The sequence below is a fragment of the Electrona antarctica genome (assembly GCF_951216825.1).
Source record: "Electrona antarctica genome assembly, chromosome: 19".
Classification (NCBI taxonomy): domain Eukaryota; kingdom Metazoa; phylum Chordata; class Actinopteri; order Myctophiformes; family Myctophidae; genus Electrona; species Electrona antarctica.
The window spans coordinates 18,165,731-18,181,137 of NC_136800.1; the positions used below are offsets into that span (position 1 = coordinate 18,165,731).

Sequence of the window (15,407 nt, forward strand, 5' to 3'; positions counted from 1 at the left end):
AATATTCCAAAAATAATTGTGATTAAAAAAACAAATAAATTAACCAACAAGAACATCAGGAACCCTGCATGATACTTATTTAAAAAGTGACATGTATGGGACATTGAACATCAAATCATTATAAACTTTATCTCTGAAATGTCCATTTGATCCAAACAAAATAAAATAATAATAAATAAATAAGAACTACAGTTCCTTTTCTCTAAGTTGTGGGTAATTCATATTTATCAAAAACTGTGTGCTACACAAGAATATTCTGAAACATACAAGTAACATTTCGAATAAAATATTGAATATTTTCTATGATGTGCACACTACTGTACATAATGAGTAACTACAGTAAATCATTGGTGAATGTCACTGTGCAATAAGGCTACCCGTTAAGCACTATGGCTATGGTATGAACAATTGAACATGTCATAATTCAATGAAAAGTTGACTCAGCAATGGAACAGAAAACCCCTAAGAAGGGGGGGGGGGGGCTGAGCCTCCACCAGAGGGGGCTAAAGATCCCCCTTCCCCCCCCTGGTGTTCCTGACCAGTAGTAGAAAAAAAAGAAAAGTAGCGGGGCATCCTTCAAACGAACTGCTTCACACATGAGCAGCGTTCATGTATTGATTCAGACATTCCTTGAGACATTCAGCTGATTTTCCTGGGAAGAGAAAAGTTGAATCAAAGTTAGTGCTTGTTTTCATTGTTTGAGGTACAGGCTACAGCGGTCCCATATTGGAGTTGTGACAACCAACCAACCTCCTATATTCAGCTATTAGTATAGATTTTCATCTTGAACAAACATTAAATTCCCTTTTGACAATGAATGGCGAATTTACGTCATATGGAGTGTGGACGAGCAAATCGTCCTTTTTCGTCCTACACAAACATTAAATTCCCATTGACAATGAATGGACAATTCTATGTCTAGTGTCTGGGCAAATCGACACGTTACATCATGATGATGTACGATGATAAGAGCGCCCCTCACTTCACACGATTTTTACAATAAATAACTTCAAAACTTCAACAAGGTGTGGTCTTTACCTAATGAATGTCATAGTAACAGGCTGCTATAGGTTTGATATAGAGATGCACAATATAATCGGTAGCGTATCGAAAACGTCCATATCAGCCATACAATCGCTATCAAATAATGCTGATTATTTCCAACGATATTAACGACGCAATAATAATGTGACCGTCAATGGCTTTGTACCCGCAGAGCCAGTCTGCCTTTCTCTGTCTCTTTCAAAGTGGCAGCTATTAGTGGGGAGGGCAGCTTACCATCTACTTTCACCAGCAAAGCAAAACATTTAAAAATTCAGCAATGAGTTCAATATAAATATAATATAATAATGTAATATATCGGTATCGGCCGATATGACCCTGCAAATAATCGGAGATCGGATATCGGTCATAATTTCAATATCATGCATCTCTAGCATTTGACGTTGACATTTTTCTCACCTCCTTTTCCGCTGTAAATAAAGTTGGACTAGCCAATGGGCAACCAGAGGCCAGACTGTAGTCAACACCACTGTGACTGGAGAGAAGTGAAAAGGCCACCAAGATGGTCTCTGGAACTACAGAACACAGTATATCATATTAGTGAACTTCTGTTTCTGTTCTGTTTCTTCACCCTACATTCAACTGCACCACAATAAAAACACATTAAGAGAGGTAGATTCACAAACAGACCTTCCGTACAAGAGATAGATGGTTTTCCTGTCTTGGCGAAGGTGATCTTGACTGAAAAACAAAAAACAGTACAAACAGTGTTGAAATAAACCAAGGAGTTATGGAGGCTATGATCCATTTTAATTCCAATGTAGTGCACACATTTCCAGCATGTCAGGAAATCCATCCATGTACACTCACCCACCTACTCATCTTAAAAGACTACTAAATTACTTAGGGTTAGGCATAGTGTTTGTGAGGTTAGGGTTAGTTTTAGGCATAGTTTTAGTGAAGTTAAATAAATGGTAAATGGTAAATGGTGCATTTATATAGCGCCTTTATCCAAGGCGCTTTACATAGATTGTGCATTACATTCACCCATTCATACACCGATTGCGGCGGAAGCCATGCAAGGTACCAACCAGCACATCGGGAGCAATTTGGGGTTCAGTGTCTTGCCCAAGGACACTTCGACATGTATACAGGAGGAGCCGGGATTCGAACCGCCGACCCATGGATCATTGGACGACCTGCTCTACCTCCTGAGCCACAGTCGCCCCTAAATGTTAGGGTTTAAAGTTTAACGCAATCTGCGTCTGGTGAAACACCAATGAAAGAGGGAGTCCCATCAAAGAGGGGTCCATGCCTCCATGGCCCCAGGAGGGCCACCAGGGAGCACTAAATGGAAAGAAAATGAACCTGGCATTGCCCACTGTCAACATTTTTCAAAATGTTTCAAACCTTTAACAAGGTCATTAGCTTGCAGATCACCTATTTTCACTATCTTTGTTGTTTTTCTAAAGCAATTTCACAACAGAGGGGCATGCAGCAAGAGGCTATGGCTATTTGGGGGTCATTGTTGGCATGGAAAGGTTCGCGAAGCCCTGACCTGTGATACTGTCAACACCTCCAGGGTGTGCAGACGGTGAAGCACATGAGCCATGTCGTCCTGGAGCTTGAGCAGAGCCACGGCGATCTGCTCATTGATATCGACCCCGGCCACGCTCTCTGAGCGTCTGCTCTGTGCAACACTGCAGCAGGCGGCTTCTACATTGACAGACAGCAGAGAGCCACAGGCAACTCTTGGGGACAGGGACCCTGAAATAGTGGGAAAAGCAGGTGTTGGAATTGGAATGCGACCTGTTCAAAGCATAACAATCTCTTAACCCATTAAGATTCTACAAATGCCTTCTAAATCAGTAGTTCTCACACTTTCAAGATTAAAAGAAAACGATGTAAAAAATTAATTGTAGAATATACAGTTAACAAATCATGACAATAACATAAAAAGGATGTGGGGGACCATAAGAGAATTCATGGATTCCATAGACAATAGACATAGAGACATAGCAAAGCTCACTGAGGGAGTGGGACATTTGTAACCCTGTGGGCAGGCCAACCGGGACACTAACTAACTAAGACCAAATCGAATATAAATGGAGCCACGATTTTAAGGTCAGATTTAAACTTGAATGCTGAATTTATGGATTTCAGGGCTGCTGAAATCTTTGTATTATATATGTCTCACCTCGCCCTCTCCTTGACAAGGAGGTAGTGGGTGGGCCTGTACTGCTAAGAACGTCAAGAAAAGGGTCTCCCAGACGTGTTAGATCCTTCCCTCCATTTATCATCGTCTTGGTTTCACCCCAGAGGTCCTTTTGTCTCACAGTGGGCGCTCTCGAACCAGATGACTGGAACCAGAAAAAAATGACAAATACAAGCATTGGTCATAGCACTGTCATAAGCAAAACTATATATTAGACAGAAAATAACCACAACTTAATTTCAGAATTGTATAGCATTCTCAAACATCTGGATATACAGTATGTACCTCTTCCATTGCTAGATCTTCCATCGAGTCACAGAATTCTTCATTATCCGAGTCTGTGGCTTTGTGGTTCTTCTCTGGAAAGACATCGCGGTGACCTGAGGAGTACAGAGCACACCATCGATACAACATTAACATCATGTTGACCTGAGGAGTACAGAGCACACCATCGATACAACATTAACATCATGGTGACCTGAGGAGTACAGAGCACACCATCGACACAACATTAACATCATGTTGACCTGAGGGGTACAGAGCACACCATCGATACAACATTAACATCATGGTGACCTGAGGAGTACAGAGCACACCATCGACACAACATTAACATCATGGTGACCTGAGGGGTACAGAGCCCACCATCGATACAACATTAACATCATGGTGACCTGAGGGGTACAGAGCACACCATCGACACAACATTAACATCATGGTGACCTGAGGGGTACAGAGCACACCATCGATACAACATTAACATCATGGTGACCTGAGGGGTACAGAGCACACCATCGATACAACATTAACATCATGGTGACCTGAGGGGTACAGAGCACACCATCGATACAACATTAACATCATGGTGACCTGAGGGGTACAGAGCACACCATCGACACAACATTAACATCATGGTGACCTGAGGGGTACAGAGCACACCATCGACACAACATTAACATCATGGTGACCTGAGGGGTACAGAGCACACCATCGACACAACATTAACATCATGGTGACCTGAGGGGTACAGAGCACATCATCGACACAACATTAACATCATGGTGACCTGAGGGGTACAGAGCACATCATCGACACAACATTAACATCATGGTGACCTGAGGGGTACAGAGCACACCATCGACACAACATTAACATCATGGTGACCTGAGGGGTACAGAGCACACCATCGACACAACATTAACATCATGGTGACCTGAGAGGTACAGAGCACACCATCGACACAACATTAACATCATGGTGACCTGAGGGGTACAGAGCACACCATCGACACAACATTAACATCATGGTGACCTGAGGGGTACAGAGCACACCATCGACACAACATTAACATCATGGTGACCTGAGGGGTACAGAGCACACCATCGATACAACATTAACATCATGGTGACCTGAGGGGTACAGAGCACACCATCGATACAACATTAACATCATGGTGACCTGAGGGGTACAGAGCACACCATCGACACAACATTAACATCATGGTGACCTGAGGGGTACAGAGCACACCATCGACACAACATTAACATCATGGTGACCTGAGGGGTACAGAGCACACCATCGATACAACATTAACATCATGGTGACCTGAGGGGTACAGAGCACACCATCGACACAACATTAACATCATGGTGACCTGAGGGGTACAGAGCACACCATCGACACAACATTAACATCATGGTGACCTGAGGGGTACAGAGCACACCATCGACACAACATTAACATCATGGTGACCTGAGGGGTACAGAGCACACCATCGACACAACATTAACATCATGGTGACCTGAGGGGTACAGAGCACACCATCGATACAACATTAACATCATGGTGACCTGAGGGGTACAGAGCACACCATCGATACAACATTAACATCATGGTGACCTGAGGGGTACAGAGCACACCATCGATACAACATTAACAAGACAAGGTCTAATTCAGGTGTGGCTTCCCTGTGGATCTCTGACATCCTATTGATGATGAATTCACAAAATTAGAAAAATATGCACACAAACAAAATATATCCACAATAAGTGACAATTATTGAGGGATTTACTTCCTTGGCCTAGTATAGTGGCAGCGGACAGACAGATAAGACAGATAAGACAGATCGACAGTTAGACAGAGACATCTCGCACCCTAGGAGCAACGAAATTGTACAAAATGTTTTGTTTGCTTTAAAACACTCATATGTTGCCAGCCATGTCTTTTACGCTTTAGTTCACACAGTTAAGCATTGGCATACGTTTAGTTGATGCTCCAATCTTTTTTCTTCTTTCTTTAATGTTTCTGTTATCGGATTCCCCTCAGAGATTACAGGATTTTCTTTTTGCTTTGGAAGGCCTCTCATAATCCCCTTGTTCTCTTATCTAGCTGGAACAGTTTGTATTTCCCCTGCTCCTTTTCAACATCTTATACCATAAACTGAACCTGAGACAAAAGAAAGTGAGTGATTTTACCCTCAAATTAAAGCCACAGAGGCGCAGCAAAGGGAGTGTACCTGTTTTGGACATAATGTTCTTTGCAATCTAATGTCCAATACGCAATGTTAACTTTGTCACCACCTGTATGGTGGTGCCATACAAGTGGTGTATAAGTAATACAAGGAGATAACACAGTAAAATCATAGGTATTAATTAAACATTTACCTAAATGGACCCGGATGAGAACTAAATGAACACCAATGGTTTTACTGTGCTGTAAATTGACAAAAAGAAAAGTGTGCCAGACACGAACTTCTGTTAAATGCCTGCCAATCAGAGGCAAATTCTGGACATGATGACTTTCAGACCCTCCGCCGCCGGAATTGATGACATAAGATGGCGGGTCTGACCACGTGAGACTACAACGGCACCAACAACACTACGTTGTGTCTTACCGCTGAGGTGTCCGTTGAGGTGCCTGTAGGAGGTGCTCTCTGCACAGGACCCTACAGAGCAGGCTAGCTCCTCCTCCTCCACCTCACTGTTGAGAGAGCTGTGGGTCCCGTTTGTCACAGAGGACATGCTAGGCTCCACACTGCTGCTGCTGGAGCCCCGGGTGTCAAACCTCCAACTCCTATTCTCCACCACCACCAGCCTTGGGTCAGGACCTCTCCGCCGCTCTGAGCCGAGAGAGATAGGGTGTGTATGTGGGGTTGGGGTGGAGAGTGAGAGAGAGAGAGAGTGACAGAAAGATGGGAGAGTGGATGAAAGAGCAAGGGACAGATGAAAGATGGAATGGGAAAACGTGAAACGAAGATAAGATGGAGAGAGAAAGTGACAGAGATGGAGGTGGAGAGTGATCGAGAAAGAACAGTGAGTTAGTTTTATCCTTGAGATTTACAGTATGTCCTATCTGGGATTCAAATCCCTGTCTCCCACTCAGGGGCCAAAATCTCTACTGCCGAGCTAAGACGGAAAGTCCATTAAATTAAATGCCGCCAGTTGTGTTAGTAACATTGTATTAACATACTCTGTCTATATCATACATATTGGTTAAAATAATGTTTTATTCACACAAAACATTTATTGAAGCTTTAACACCCCTTCAAACATAGTGCCAGATGAGGATTATATTCATGGTCATTCATGTGTCGGTACATCAAAGGAAACTCTTCTCCGATGATGATGACACTATAATCAACTTGTTGGTGTTTTCAGCACGTCACATTTAAAAAAGAATTATAGGACAGCTGTGTCCGTGAAACGTCCGGTTGAAGTCAGTGTCAGTGTCAAGCATGAGCAATGCCAATATGAAATGACTAATGGTGGAAAAGATATGATTTGCTGATTTGAAGCCTGGTGTTCATCTTTTTGTGTCCTTTGTCTAACAACCCAGTTGAGATATGGCCACTCCTAGATTATAGTCTCTTTATGTCCTGATTTACTCCACAGTTCTATTATTTATGTCTACCGCCCGGTTTATACTTTGTCAGAGAGTCACCTGCTGAAAATATCAGATCTAGATCGGCTATATTCGGCGCAAGACACCTTGTCACCTTCATAAGGGGATAAAAGGCAGTTTATCTTGTTTCATAGCCTGAAGTGACTCTTTGATGCTGTCAGTTGGCATTTCTGCATGTGTGTGTCTGCGCGTGCATACGGTATGTGTGCTACTGTGTGCCAGTACTCACACCAGAGTGTGAGGATTGGCTGCCAGATTAGCTGCCAGTCTGGCTGTATTTTTAGGAACAAAATGCTTTATAAAAATATTCATTATACCAGTAATAGACACAGATATAATACCAGACATGTAGCAATGGGTTGATTTACAGTGCCTAAGCCAAGAGTTGATGCAATGAAGAATACAGTCATGTACAGAGCACGTACTGAAACTCTCTACCAGTATGCATTCACAGAAAAAAAGGGGGAAGAAATCTTATTTCTAATTTATTTGTGATCTCTGTACACTTGTTTTTGCTTTTTTTGTATGTAAATTATTCTGTGAGAACTCCAGGAAGAATAGCTGTTGCCAGGTGTAACAGCTAATACGGATCCTAAATAAACTCAAACTCAAACACCACATAACAACTACAACTACCAGCGGTACCTTGTTCATCCTCCTCTTCCTCCTCGTCTTCATCATCAGTATCAGTATCATCCTCTTCCTCCTCCTCCTCCTCCTCCTCTTCTTCCTCCTCCTCCTTGTCCCATTCACTACTTTCCTCCTTGCTTTCCACTGGCACTTCGCTATTCTCTTTCTCCTGGCCTCTGTCATCTGTCATGTCATCATGACCACTGGTCTCTTTAGGCATCCCTGTGGGGTTTTGAATATCTTCCCACAGATCCCCATAGCCTGAACAGTGAAGGAAACGCTCTCTGTCACCCCGCACGACTTAGGAGCCCATGCATACCTCACTGCACGACTGTGTCCCTCAAACAAAAAGATCAGATTTCAGTTGAGAATCAGCAATTTTTGTTGAGGGATGGCGTTGTGCGATGGAGTATACCATATTTGGCTTTTGTAGCGTTTGTTTTTAGCTACACAGCATCTAAGATCTACAGGGAGCTGGGATGCCACTCAAAGTGTTTACTACACCACAGGTTCTCAACATGGGGTCTGGGGACTACCAGAGGTCTGTAAGGGGGTTCCAGCGGGTCCCAAGCTAAATGATTGATAGTTAATAGGAACCAAATGGACACCTACAGGTCCTAACTCTGAGAGTGAACCCTTACGGGAACATTTGGTTCCACTTGTAAATTCTTGAATTGCCCCTGAGGATTTTACAGTGTCAATTGGGATCCGGGAGATAAAGATCATATCAAATGAGGACCTGTGGCCTAATGCCTATCGAATTGGGGGTCCATGAAACTGAAAAGGTTGAGAATTACTGTACTACACAACACTACAGGGTTGGCATGTTCAGCGTTCAGAAGTTTGCAGGTTGGACCACACTTTGACTGACTGTCTGCTATACAACCACATACAAAGCACCGTCCCACGGGAGCAACAAGCGTCAAACTCTGGACTTACAGGGAAGCACGTGACAATGTCTGCAACCACCAGTCTATACAAGAAATATGATTATACAAGACTTTCCCCATGTCCTCAGGGTACAAGCTTTGAACTGGCATGATTAGACTAAATCAAGGTCAAAGATAGAGTGTGCACCCTAATTGCTTTTGCCTTTGTCCACGCTTTGCCGACATAATGAAAGGCAAATGAAAGCATTGTAGGTCTGGTTCAAAGCTTGCAGACTGTGGGACATAGAAGCAGCTATAAACTGAACTCCATCTACTCCACTACATACATTAGCCATCACCAAATCCCCAAACTTGCCTTCCATTATTGGTTTGTACGGTTCTAGAACTTCTCGCCACATACCTGGTGATGAAAAGACACATGCGGGACAATTCACCTCCATGGCTAAAAAAGACGATGAACAGCATCAATGACACGTTCTACTAGGCCCCATTTCGGCACTTGTTGTTACTGTAGATATCTATTTCGACCACTTTCAGACTTTGAACCTGGCGTCCCTATCCTGGGCATTTCATTAGTAGTATTAGTAGTTTGTAGTACGACAAATTACATAGGTGGTTGTGGTGCTGTCCATTATAGTACAGGCATGAAAGGATTTTATTTTGGAGTACACACCAGAGCAATTTGCAAAGGGCCTGGTGAAGGGTCTCTTGTCCACTTCATTTTCTTCCTCTTCAAGTGTACCTGACAAATCCTCTGCGTAAAAGGTACCTAGTTTCTCTACCAGATCTGACACTTCATCTGAGATAGGTATAGTCTCCAGAATCTGAAGAAGCACAGAAATGACAAGATTTGTGTTACTTAATTTTGTTGCAGGGAGGAAAAAAATTAGAAATATTAAAGATGTAGAGGTACAGTACATAACAAGACACTGACACATCTGTAGGAATTTCTTGGAAATGTAAAATAATCTGGGAAAATCAGAAGGGGCAAATGAATGAGACCATAAAGACTTGAGGGGTTGACAAGGCGTGTAAACACTTACGTATGCAGTATTTAAAAAAAATGTTATTCTTTTTTTTAAAGCTAGTATAAGCTCACAACGACCGTGTTGCAATGTGACGTAATGTGAGGTAAAAAAGTCCTTCCTTGATGTATTTTCAAATGGGAGTTCATGGCCAAATACAGTACGTATCAATTTGGGGTCGTTGACATGGAACTTTGAGAACCACCTTTTGCTGTACCTGCAAAAATATAATTTCTTTAATCATTCTCCATAAATGATTATTAATGAGCAGAGCTTATTGATGTTGCCTGGAATGCCTCTATTCAAAGCAATAAAACTAGGGCCAATTCTTACATTTCTACATCGCATCGGTATGATGATGAGTGATACCAACCATTATTATATCTACTACTACGGTGAACATTTGCCAATTGTAGTGCACTTAAACACAGCATTTCATTAAATTGCTCATATCTTGTTACTTTGAGGTGTTATTTGGGATATGCTTCATGGGGTTTAACAACATAATGAATAATACATGTACAGAGAGGCATGGGGTGCAGTCAACTGAGAAGGTACTAGGACACATTGTAATAGCAGGCACAGTAAAGAATCAAACAGACTTTATTTCCTCCTGGAAATAAGTTCACAGTTCTCAGATTCACTGTGAAAACTCCAGTCCAACTGCTAGTGTAACACCTCCACGCTTTTGCAAATGAAACAGTCTTCAATCAAACAGATGTTTGGTTATTTTGGGGGAGAAATGAGCATAGCGCCTGTCACAGACAAGTTCAGTCAGGAAACCTCAGTGCAGTCGCTGCTGGCCGTTAATTGGGCGCCTCAGCATCACGCTCTCATCCACATGATTCACTCAGCCTTTCACTCCATCTTCATACCGGCTACATAAACTGGAAGGTTTGCACTCTTCCTCCTGCTTGCTGCTGCTATATCTGCTGCGCTGCTGTATACAAACCTTGCTGCTCACCCTCCTCCACCCCAGCTACTACCACCTGTCGTTTTGGATCTATTGTTTAGGTACAGGGGATTCGGAGTCCCTATGGCCCTATGTACCAAAAAAACAGATCCAATTCATCGCCAAACCATAATTAACATATTGCTCATTTATATTCAATATATAGTCAGGACATCCATTCTTGAGTTGTCCTGACTGAAATAATGTACATTTTTAGAAGTTTAAGAAACTCTAAATGTGTCCTTTGTTTGGAAAACACTGGTCTAAACCAAACAACACAATGCATGTATATGTCCAAAATGCATCACTTTGCGCCGCATTTTGAGCTTGTAGATCTGCTACTATTGAACAAAATGATAAAATATGGAGATGGTTTATGCCTGACAGCAACGATATAGGGGAAGGAGGAGACACAGGTGAGACAAGGTGAGGTGCTTGTACCAGTGAATGCCACAGACGAATAACAGTCTAAGTCCACACTATTGATCCATAATGTATAAATGATAGATAAGGGTTCAGGACAACGAGGCCTTTTCGTGGAGGGGTCAGAATGAAATTTGGACTTAGACTGTTTTTCGTCTGTGGTACTCATTGACAATAATAAAATCACACTCGTGTGAACTGAGTGGTGCAAGGTCTTATATAGCCTGATCAGCTGTGGTCTGACGTAATGTCAGTGACCATAGTAACCATGCTCATTGTTTTGGGTCCCACGTACAGGTACACACACGTGCAGGTACACACATACATAGACAGATACAGACAAAGCTGGTTGTTGGAGTGGTTTGCACCACTCAAAAAATAGATAATTGGAGGATTGTTTGTTTATCTCTAGAACTGATTTTCATTCGGGGGGACTTACAAGCTGGATGTCTTCGATGTAATTCATCATGGCTTCCTCCTGTGTCATATTCCCCAATGAATTCCATGCATCCCTGACAACACAAATGGCCAAAGAAAACACTGAGAGAATGTGAAACACATTGTAACAATCAGGTCTCCACACACTATCTAATCAGGTCTCCACACACTATCTATGCTGTATTACTGTAGGATTTTCCAAAATGTTTTAATAATATTAGCTATTGTCATTAATAGTCTTCGAGACACTTTTAGATGGAGGTGCAGAAGGACTGAAATGTCAGTGAAATAAGGAAGAGCAGTGTGCTGGATTTATCTTCATTAATAGTCATCTGATACTGTCCAATACATCAGAGCTAAGTGCATTTCCTTTGAAAATAATACTATCTATAGTAATTTATGACATATCCAAATGTATCGAGAGGGGACAAATACGCACGCACGCACGCACGCACGCACGCACACGCACACGCACACGCACACACACACACACACACACACACACACACACTATCGGAAAGTGAAGTCTGTGCAGAAAACAGAGAAATATAATCCATGAAGATCTAACGCCACAGAATGTCACACGTCAAACGAGAGCAAGGACAAAGACGTTTCAGTTTACTGTAGCTGTGGTGTCTCTGTCCAAGGTTCTGTGTCATGTCCTCTGATAATATTTGCCTCAGTTGCATTATAATTAGAACTTGACAGCGGTGTGAACAACCACCGTCACACTCGCTTGAAAGCCAAACATCCTCATTTGTGATAGCGTGATATACCTCATATAAATAAATAATTAATAAAGAAACTTTATTTCATTACCTTGCCTTACCTGGTATGGCTCCAGGCAAAAAAGATGTGTTTTTAGACTTGTCAATTTTTTCTCTGTACCTCATTGCTTTATTTTCCCTCTCTCTCTGTATCAAATGTTCAAAGGGCTGCTGCGCTAACTATGTCTGCTTTTAAGTGCTCTTGCTGTATCAGGTCTCCTCCGTGTAGAACTATATAATTATGGTGTAGCCTATACACTGTGAAATCCCCAGAGTTCATTTAACTCAGAGTGTGCGCCAAATGGAACCAAATGGAGCTACAGTATAAGGGTAACTCACAGAGTGTACCAAAAAAGGAAATAAGGCAATGCTCATGGACTATAGCCACAGTGGTAGAGGAGGTCTTAATGATGTTGCGTTCTCCTGATCAATGACTTCTTTGGTGGGCAAGACATTTTTCTCTTGCGTCTCAGTCTTCTTAAACGTCCATCAGTGTACAAGTTGTACACTCTCTGTGTTAAATTAAAACTTTTAAAGTATCCTAATAATAGGCAACAAAGTCTTATGCACACCTGATAGGCTCTGAGACGGGTGCGTAGGCAGGGCTCAATGTATTCAGAAAAAATGCACACAAAGTGCACAAAGACCTGCACACCGTCTGCACTTGCACTACGAACACTTTATTTAGGCAACGTTTCCTAAATAAAGTGTTCGTATTGCAAGTGCAGATGGTGTGCAGGTCTTTGTGCACTTTTCTGAAAGTATCCTAATATACCATGAATGATATGTTTTGTAATAACACATGCAGCGATAATGAGCACACCAGCAAGTTACCATTTAGCTTTCCCTGCACGGGAGTCCCAGAAGCCGTTGGGTCGGTGGATGTTACAGGGTCCCAGGGTAGCCTGCTTGTAGTAGCTATAAAACATCAGCATCATGTCATCCGAAGGCTGGAAGGGACCTGAGAATGTGGGGAAACACAGAAATGGATACAGAGTATAAGAGGAATGGATACTTCTTCAGCAGACTCAGGCAGGCCAAAGACTTCTTGTTTTGTTAATATTGTTTTGTGCTGATATAAATTATAACAGCAATTGTGTAGGTGTTTGAGCTACAGTATTGTAACATCCAAGGGCGGCTTTAGGAATCTGGAGGCCCATTTCAAGCCAAATATGAGGCCCCCATACTGTATATACCTATGACATAATAATTCTGTTGATACAGCCATATTGATACAAATTGTTTTGACTGTTCAATATCTCACGCAGCCATTACTCTCGACAATTACGCAGCAACAACACCTCTCCTAATCCTGTCGTCCCTTCACAATAGAGTGTCTCCCCTTTACCACCCAATGCCACACATTTTACACAGGTTATTAACAGGAAATAGGTGTAACTTAACATTGTGGTATAGAGCACAGTGAGCGAGAGAGGGCTAAGGGTGGTTGGGGGCTGACTGACACCTGACGGTCAGTCAGAGCTCGGAGGGTATACGGAGTAGGCTACTCGCCAGTTTTCAGACTCGCCACGGTTTAGTGCATTTTAGTTTTACTTCACCTTCATTTAAATTGCATTGAATAGAGAGAGAGAGAGGGGATAGTTGTTTAGAGTTTACACGATGAAGTATGCTAAAGTTTAAACACCAAAGTAAACAATGTAATTCATTAGTAAACAATATCCTGAAATATCATTGGTATAGGCCTACTATCATTGGTATTCACATACTCACCTTTTTATCATGATCTAGCTGACCATTTAATTGCACAAAATCATTTGATCACTTTGGAAATGAACTATGACATCTCATCTGTGGGTTTGACATAGGCCTACTACACTGATGAAGACATTGATGAAGAATTTTCGACGAGTTGGAAAACTGGCGAGTTCTCGGTATCCGTTTGGAGGCCCCCCTGAGGATGGAGGCCCATTTCAATTGAAACTGGTGAAACAGCAAAGGCCTCCTAATACCTATGCTAACAGTAACATCCTGCATGTGGTGTGCATTGGGCAGAGGAGAAACTTCCCAGCATTATTGACCCGACTTTATGTTTATGAATTAATGTGCTGTGCTATACATGTTAGGACCAATAGGATCATTTGCAGGTACCCCCTCCGTTACCGTGCTCCGTGGTTGGTGACAATTACACCATGTACGTTCAATTAAAGACTATTGAATATAGTTGCTGTCATGGCTCAAGCAGAAAACCACTGGTTTTACAATTTACAATTTACAATTTAGGCATTTAGCAGACGCTCTTAATCCAGAGCGATTTACATTAAGCAAGAACAAAAGCATGGGAATACATCACATATATAAAAAGCATTTATCAACAGTGTGAATCTGTGATAGTTGGCAGACTTGAGAAATATATAGGAATCAATGTAGCATGAGCTTTATCAACAACAGTGCCAGCAAACAATTTATGGTAACAGTTTTCACACCAATGAGCAGGTCGAACGTGGTTTATTGGAGCAGAATAGAAAATAATAATTTGAAATAGAATAGAATAGAATAGAATAGAATAGAATAGAATAGAATAGAATAGAATAGGCTGCTGTTACCATCCTCAGGTAAACTCCGGATTACTCCAACTGCGGCATCAAATTTTGCCTCCAGGCTGATGTCCACCTGCGCCATGCCGTCCTGTCCCAGAAAGTAGGCTATGACGGCAGGATCGAGAGGAATCTTCACATCTAGAACATTGATTTAAAGCAGGAATGATAAAGATCAACAGAACTGATTGACTGATTTTTCAACGTGTTTTAGCTATCGATGCAGCTAATTGCAAATGAAATAGGCCATATTATAAATGTGTAATATGTTCGATTAAAACACCTATGCGTGGAGACAGTAAATAGGTCATATGGGGTGTTAGACATACTATCCAAAATATAATTTGTTATGTGATTAACTCACCATAAAGGTTTCTGCCGGTGCAGACGGATTTTTTATATCCCCGTGTCTGCAATCTGCACCAGAAGCCGATCGGTCAGGGGGATGAGCTGAGCGGTGAACATGTGACCATTGATCGTGTAGGGAACTGTAGTCTTTTTGGATTTCAGAACATGGGGCCGAATGGGAAATGTAGTGTTTGAAGGAAAATCTCGCTTCATCTGTAAAACTGGTAAAACTACGTGGGGTTTTAAAACAATGAAACAAATG

At 42.0% G+C, this 15,407-nt stretch overlaps 1 protein-coding gene across 1 annotated transcript; it reads right to left on the reverse strand.

The window, feature by feature from the left end:
- Positions 1-494: 494 nt before the first annotated feature.
- LOC306943371 (acyl-CoA-binding domain-containing protein 5A-like) lies at positions 495-15,223 on the reverse strand. Its single transcript, XM_079529659.1, has 14 exons — positions 15,162-15,223; positions 14,807-14,938; positions 13,077-13,203; positions 11,477-11,549; positions 9,311-9,461; positions 8,993-9,037; positions 7,763-8,008; positions 6,111-6,335; positions 3,503-3,597; positions 3,200-3,362; positions 2,561-2,769; positions 1,693-1,743; positions 1,462-1,577; positions 495-652 (listed from the first exon to the last, which is right to left on the reverse strand). Exons 2-14 carry the CDS (start codon positions 14,880-14,882, stop codon positions 640-642), a joined length of 1,590 nt encoding a protein of 529 aa, XP_079385785.1. The 5' UTR covers positions 14,883-14,938; positions 15,162-15,223; the 3' UTR covers positions 495-639.
- Between the last annotated feature and the right edge of the window lie 184 nt (positions 15,224-15,407).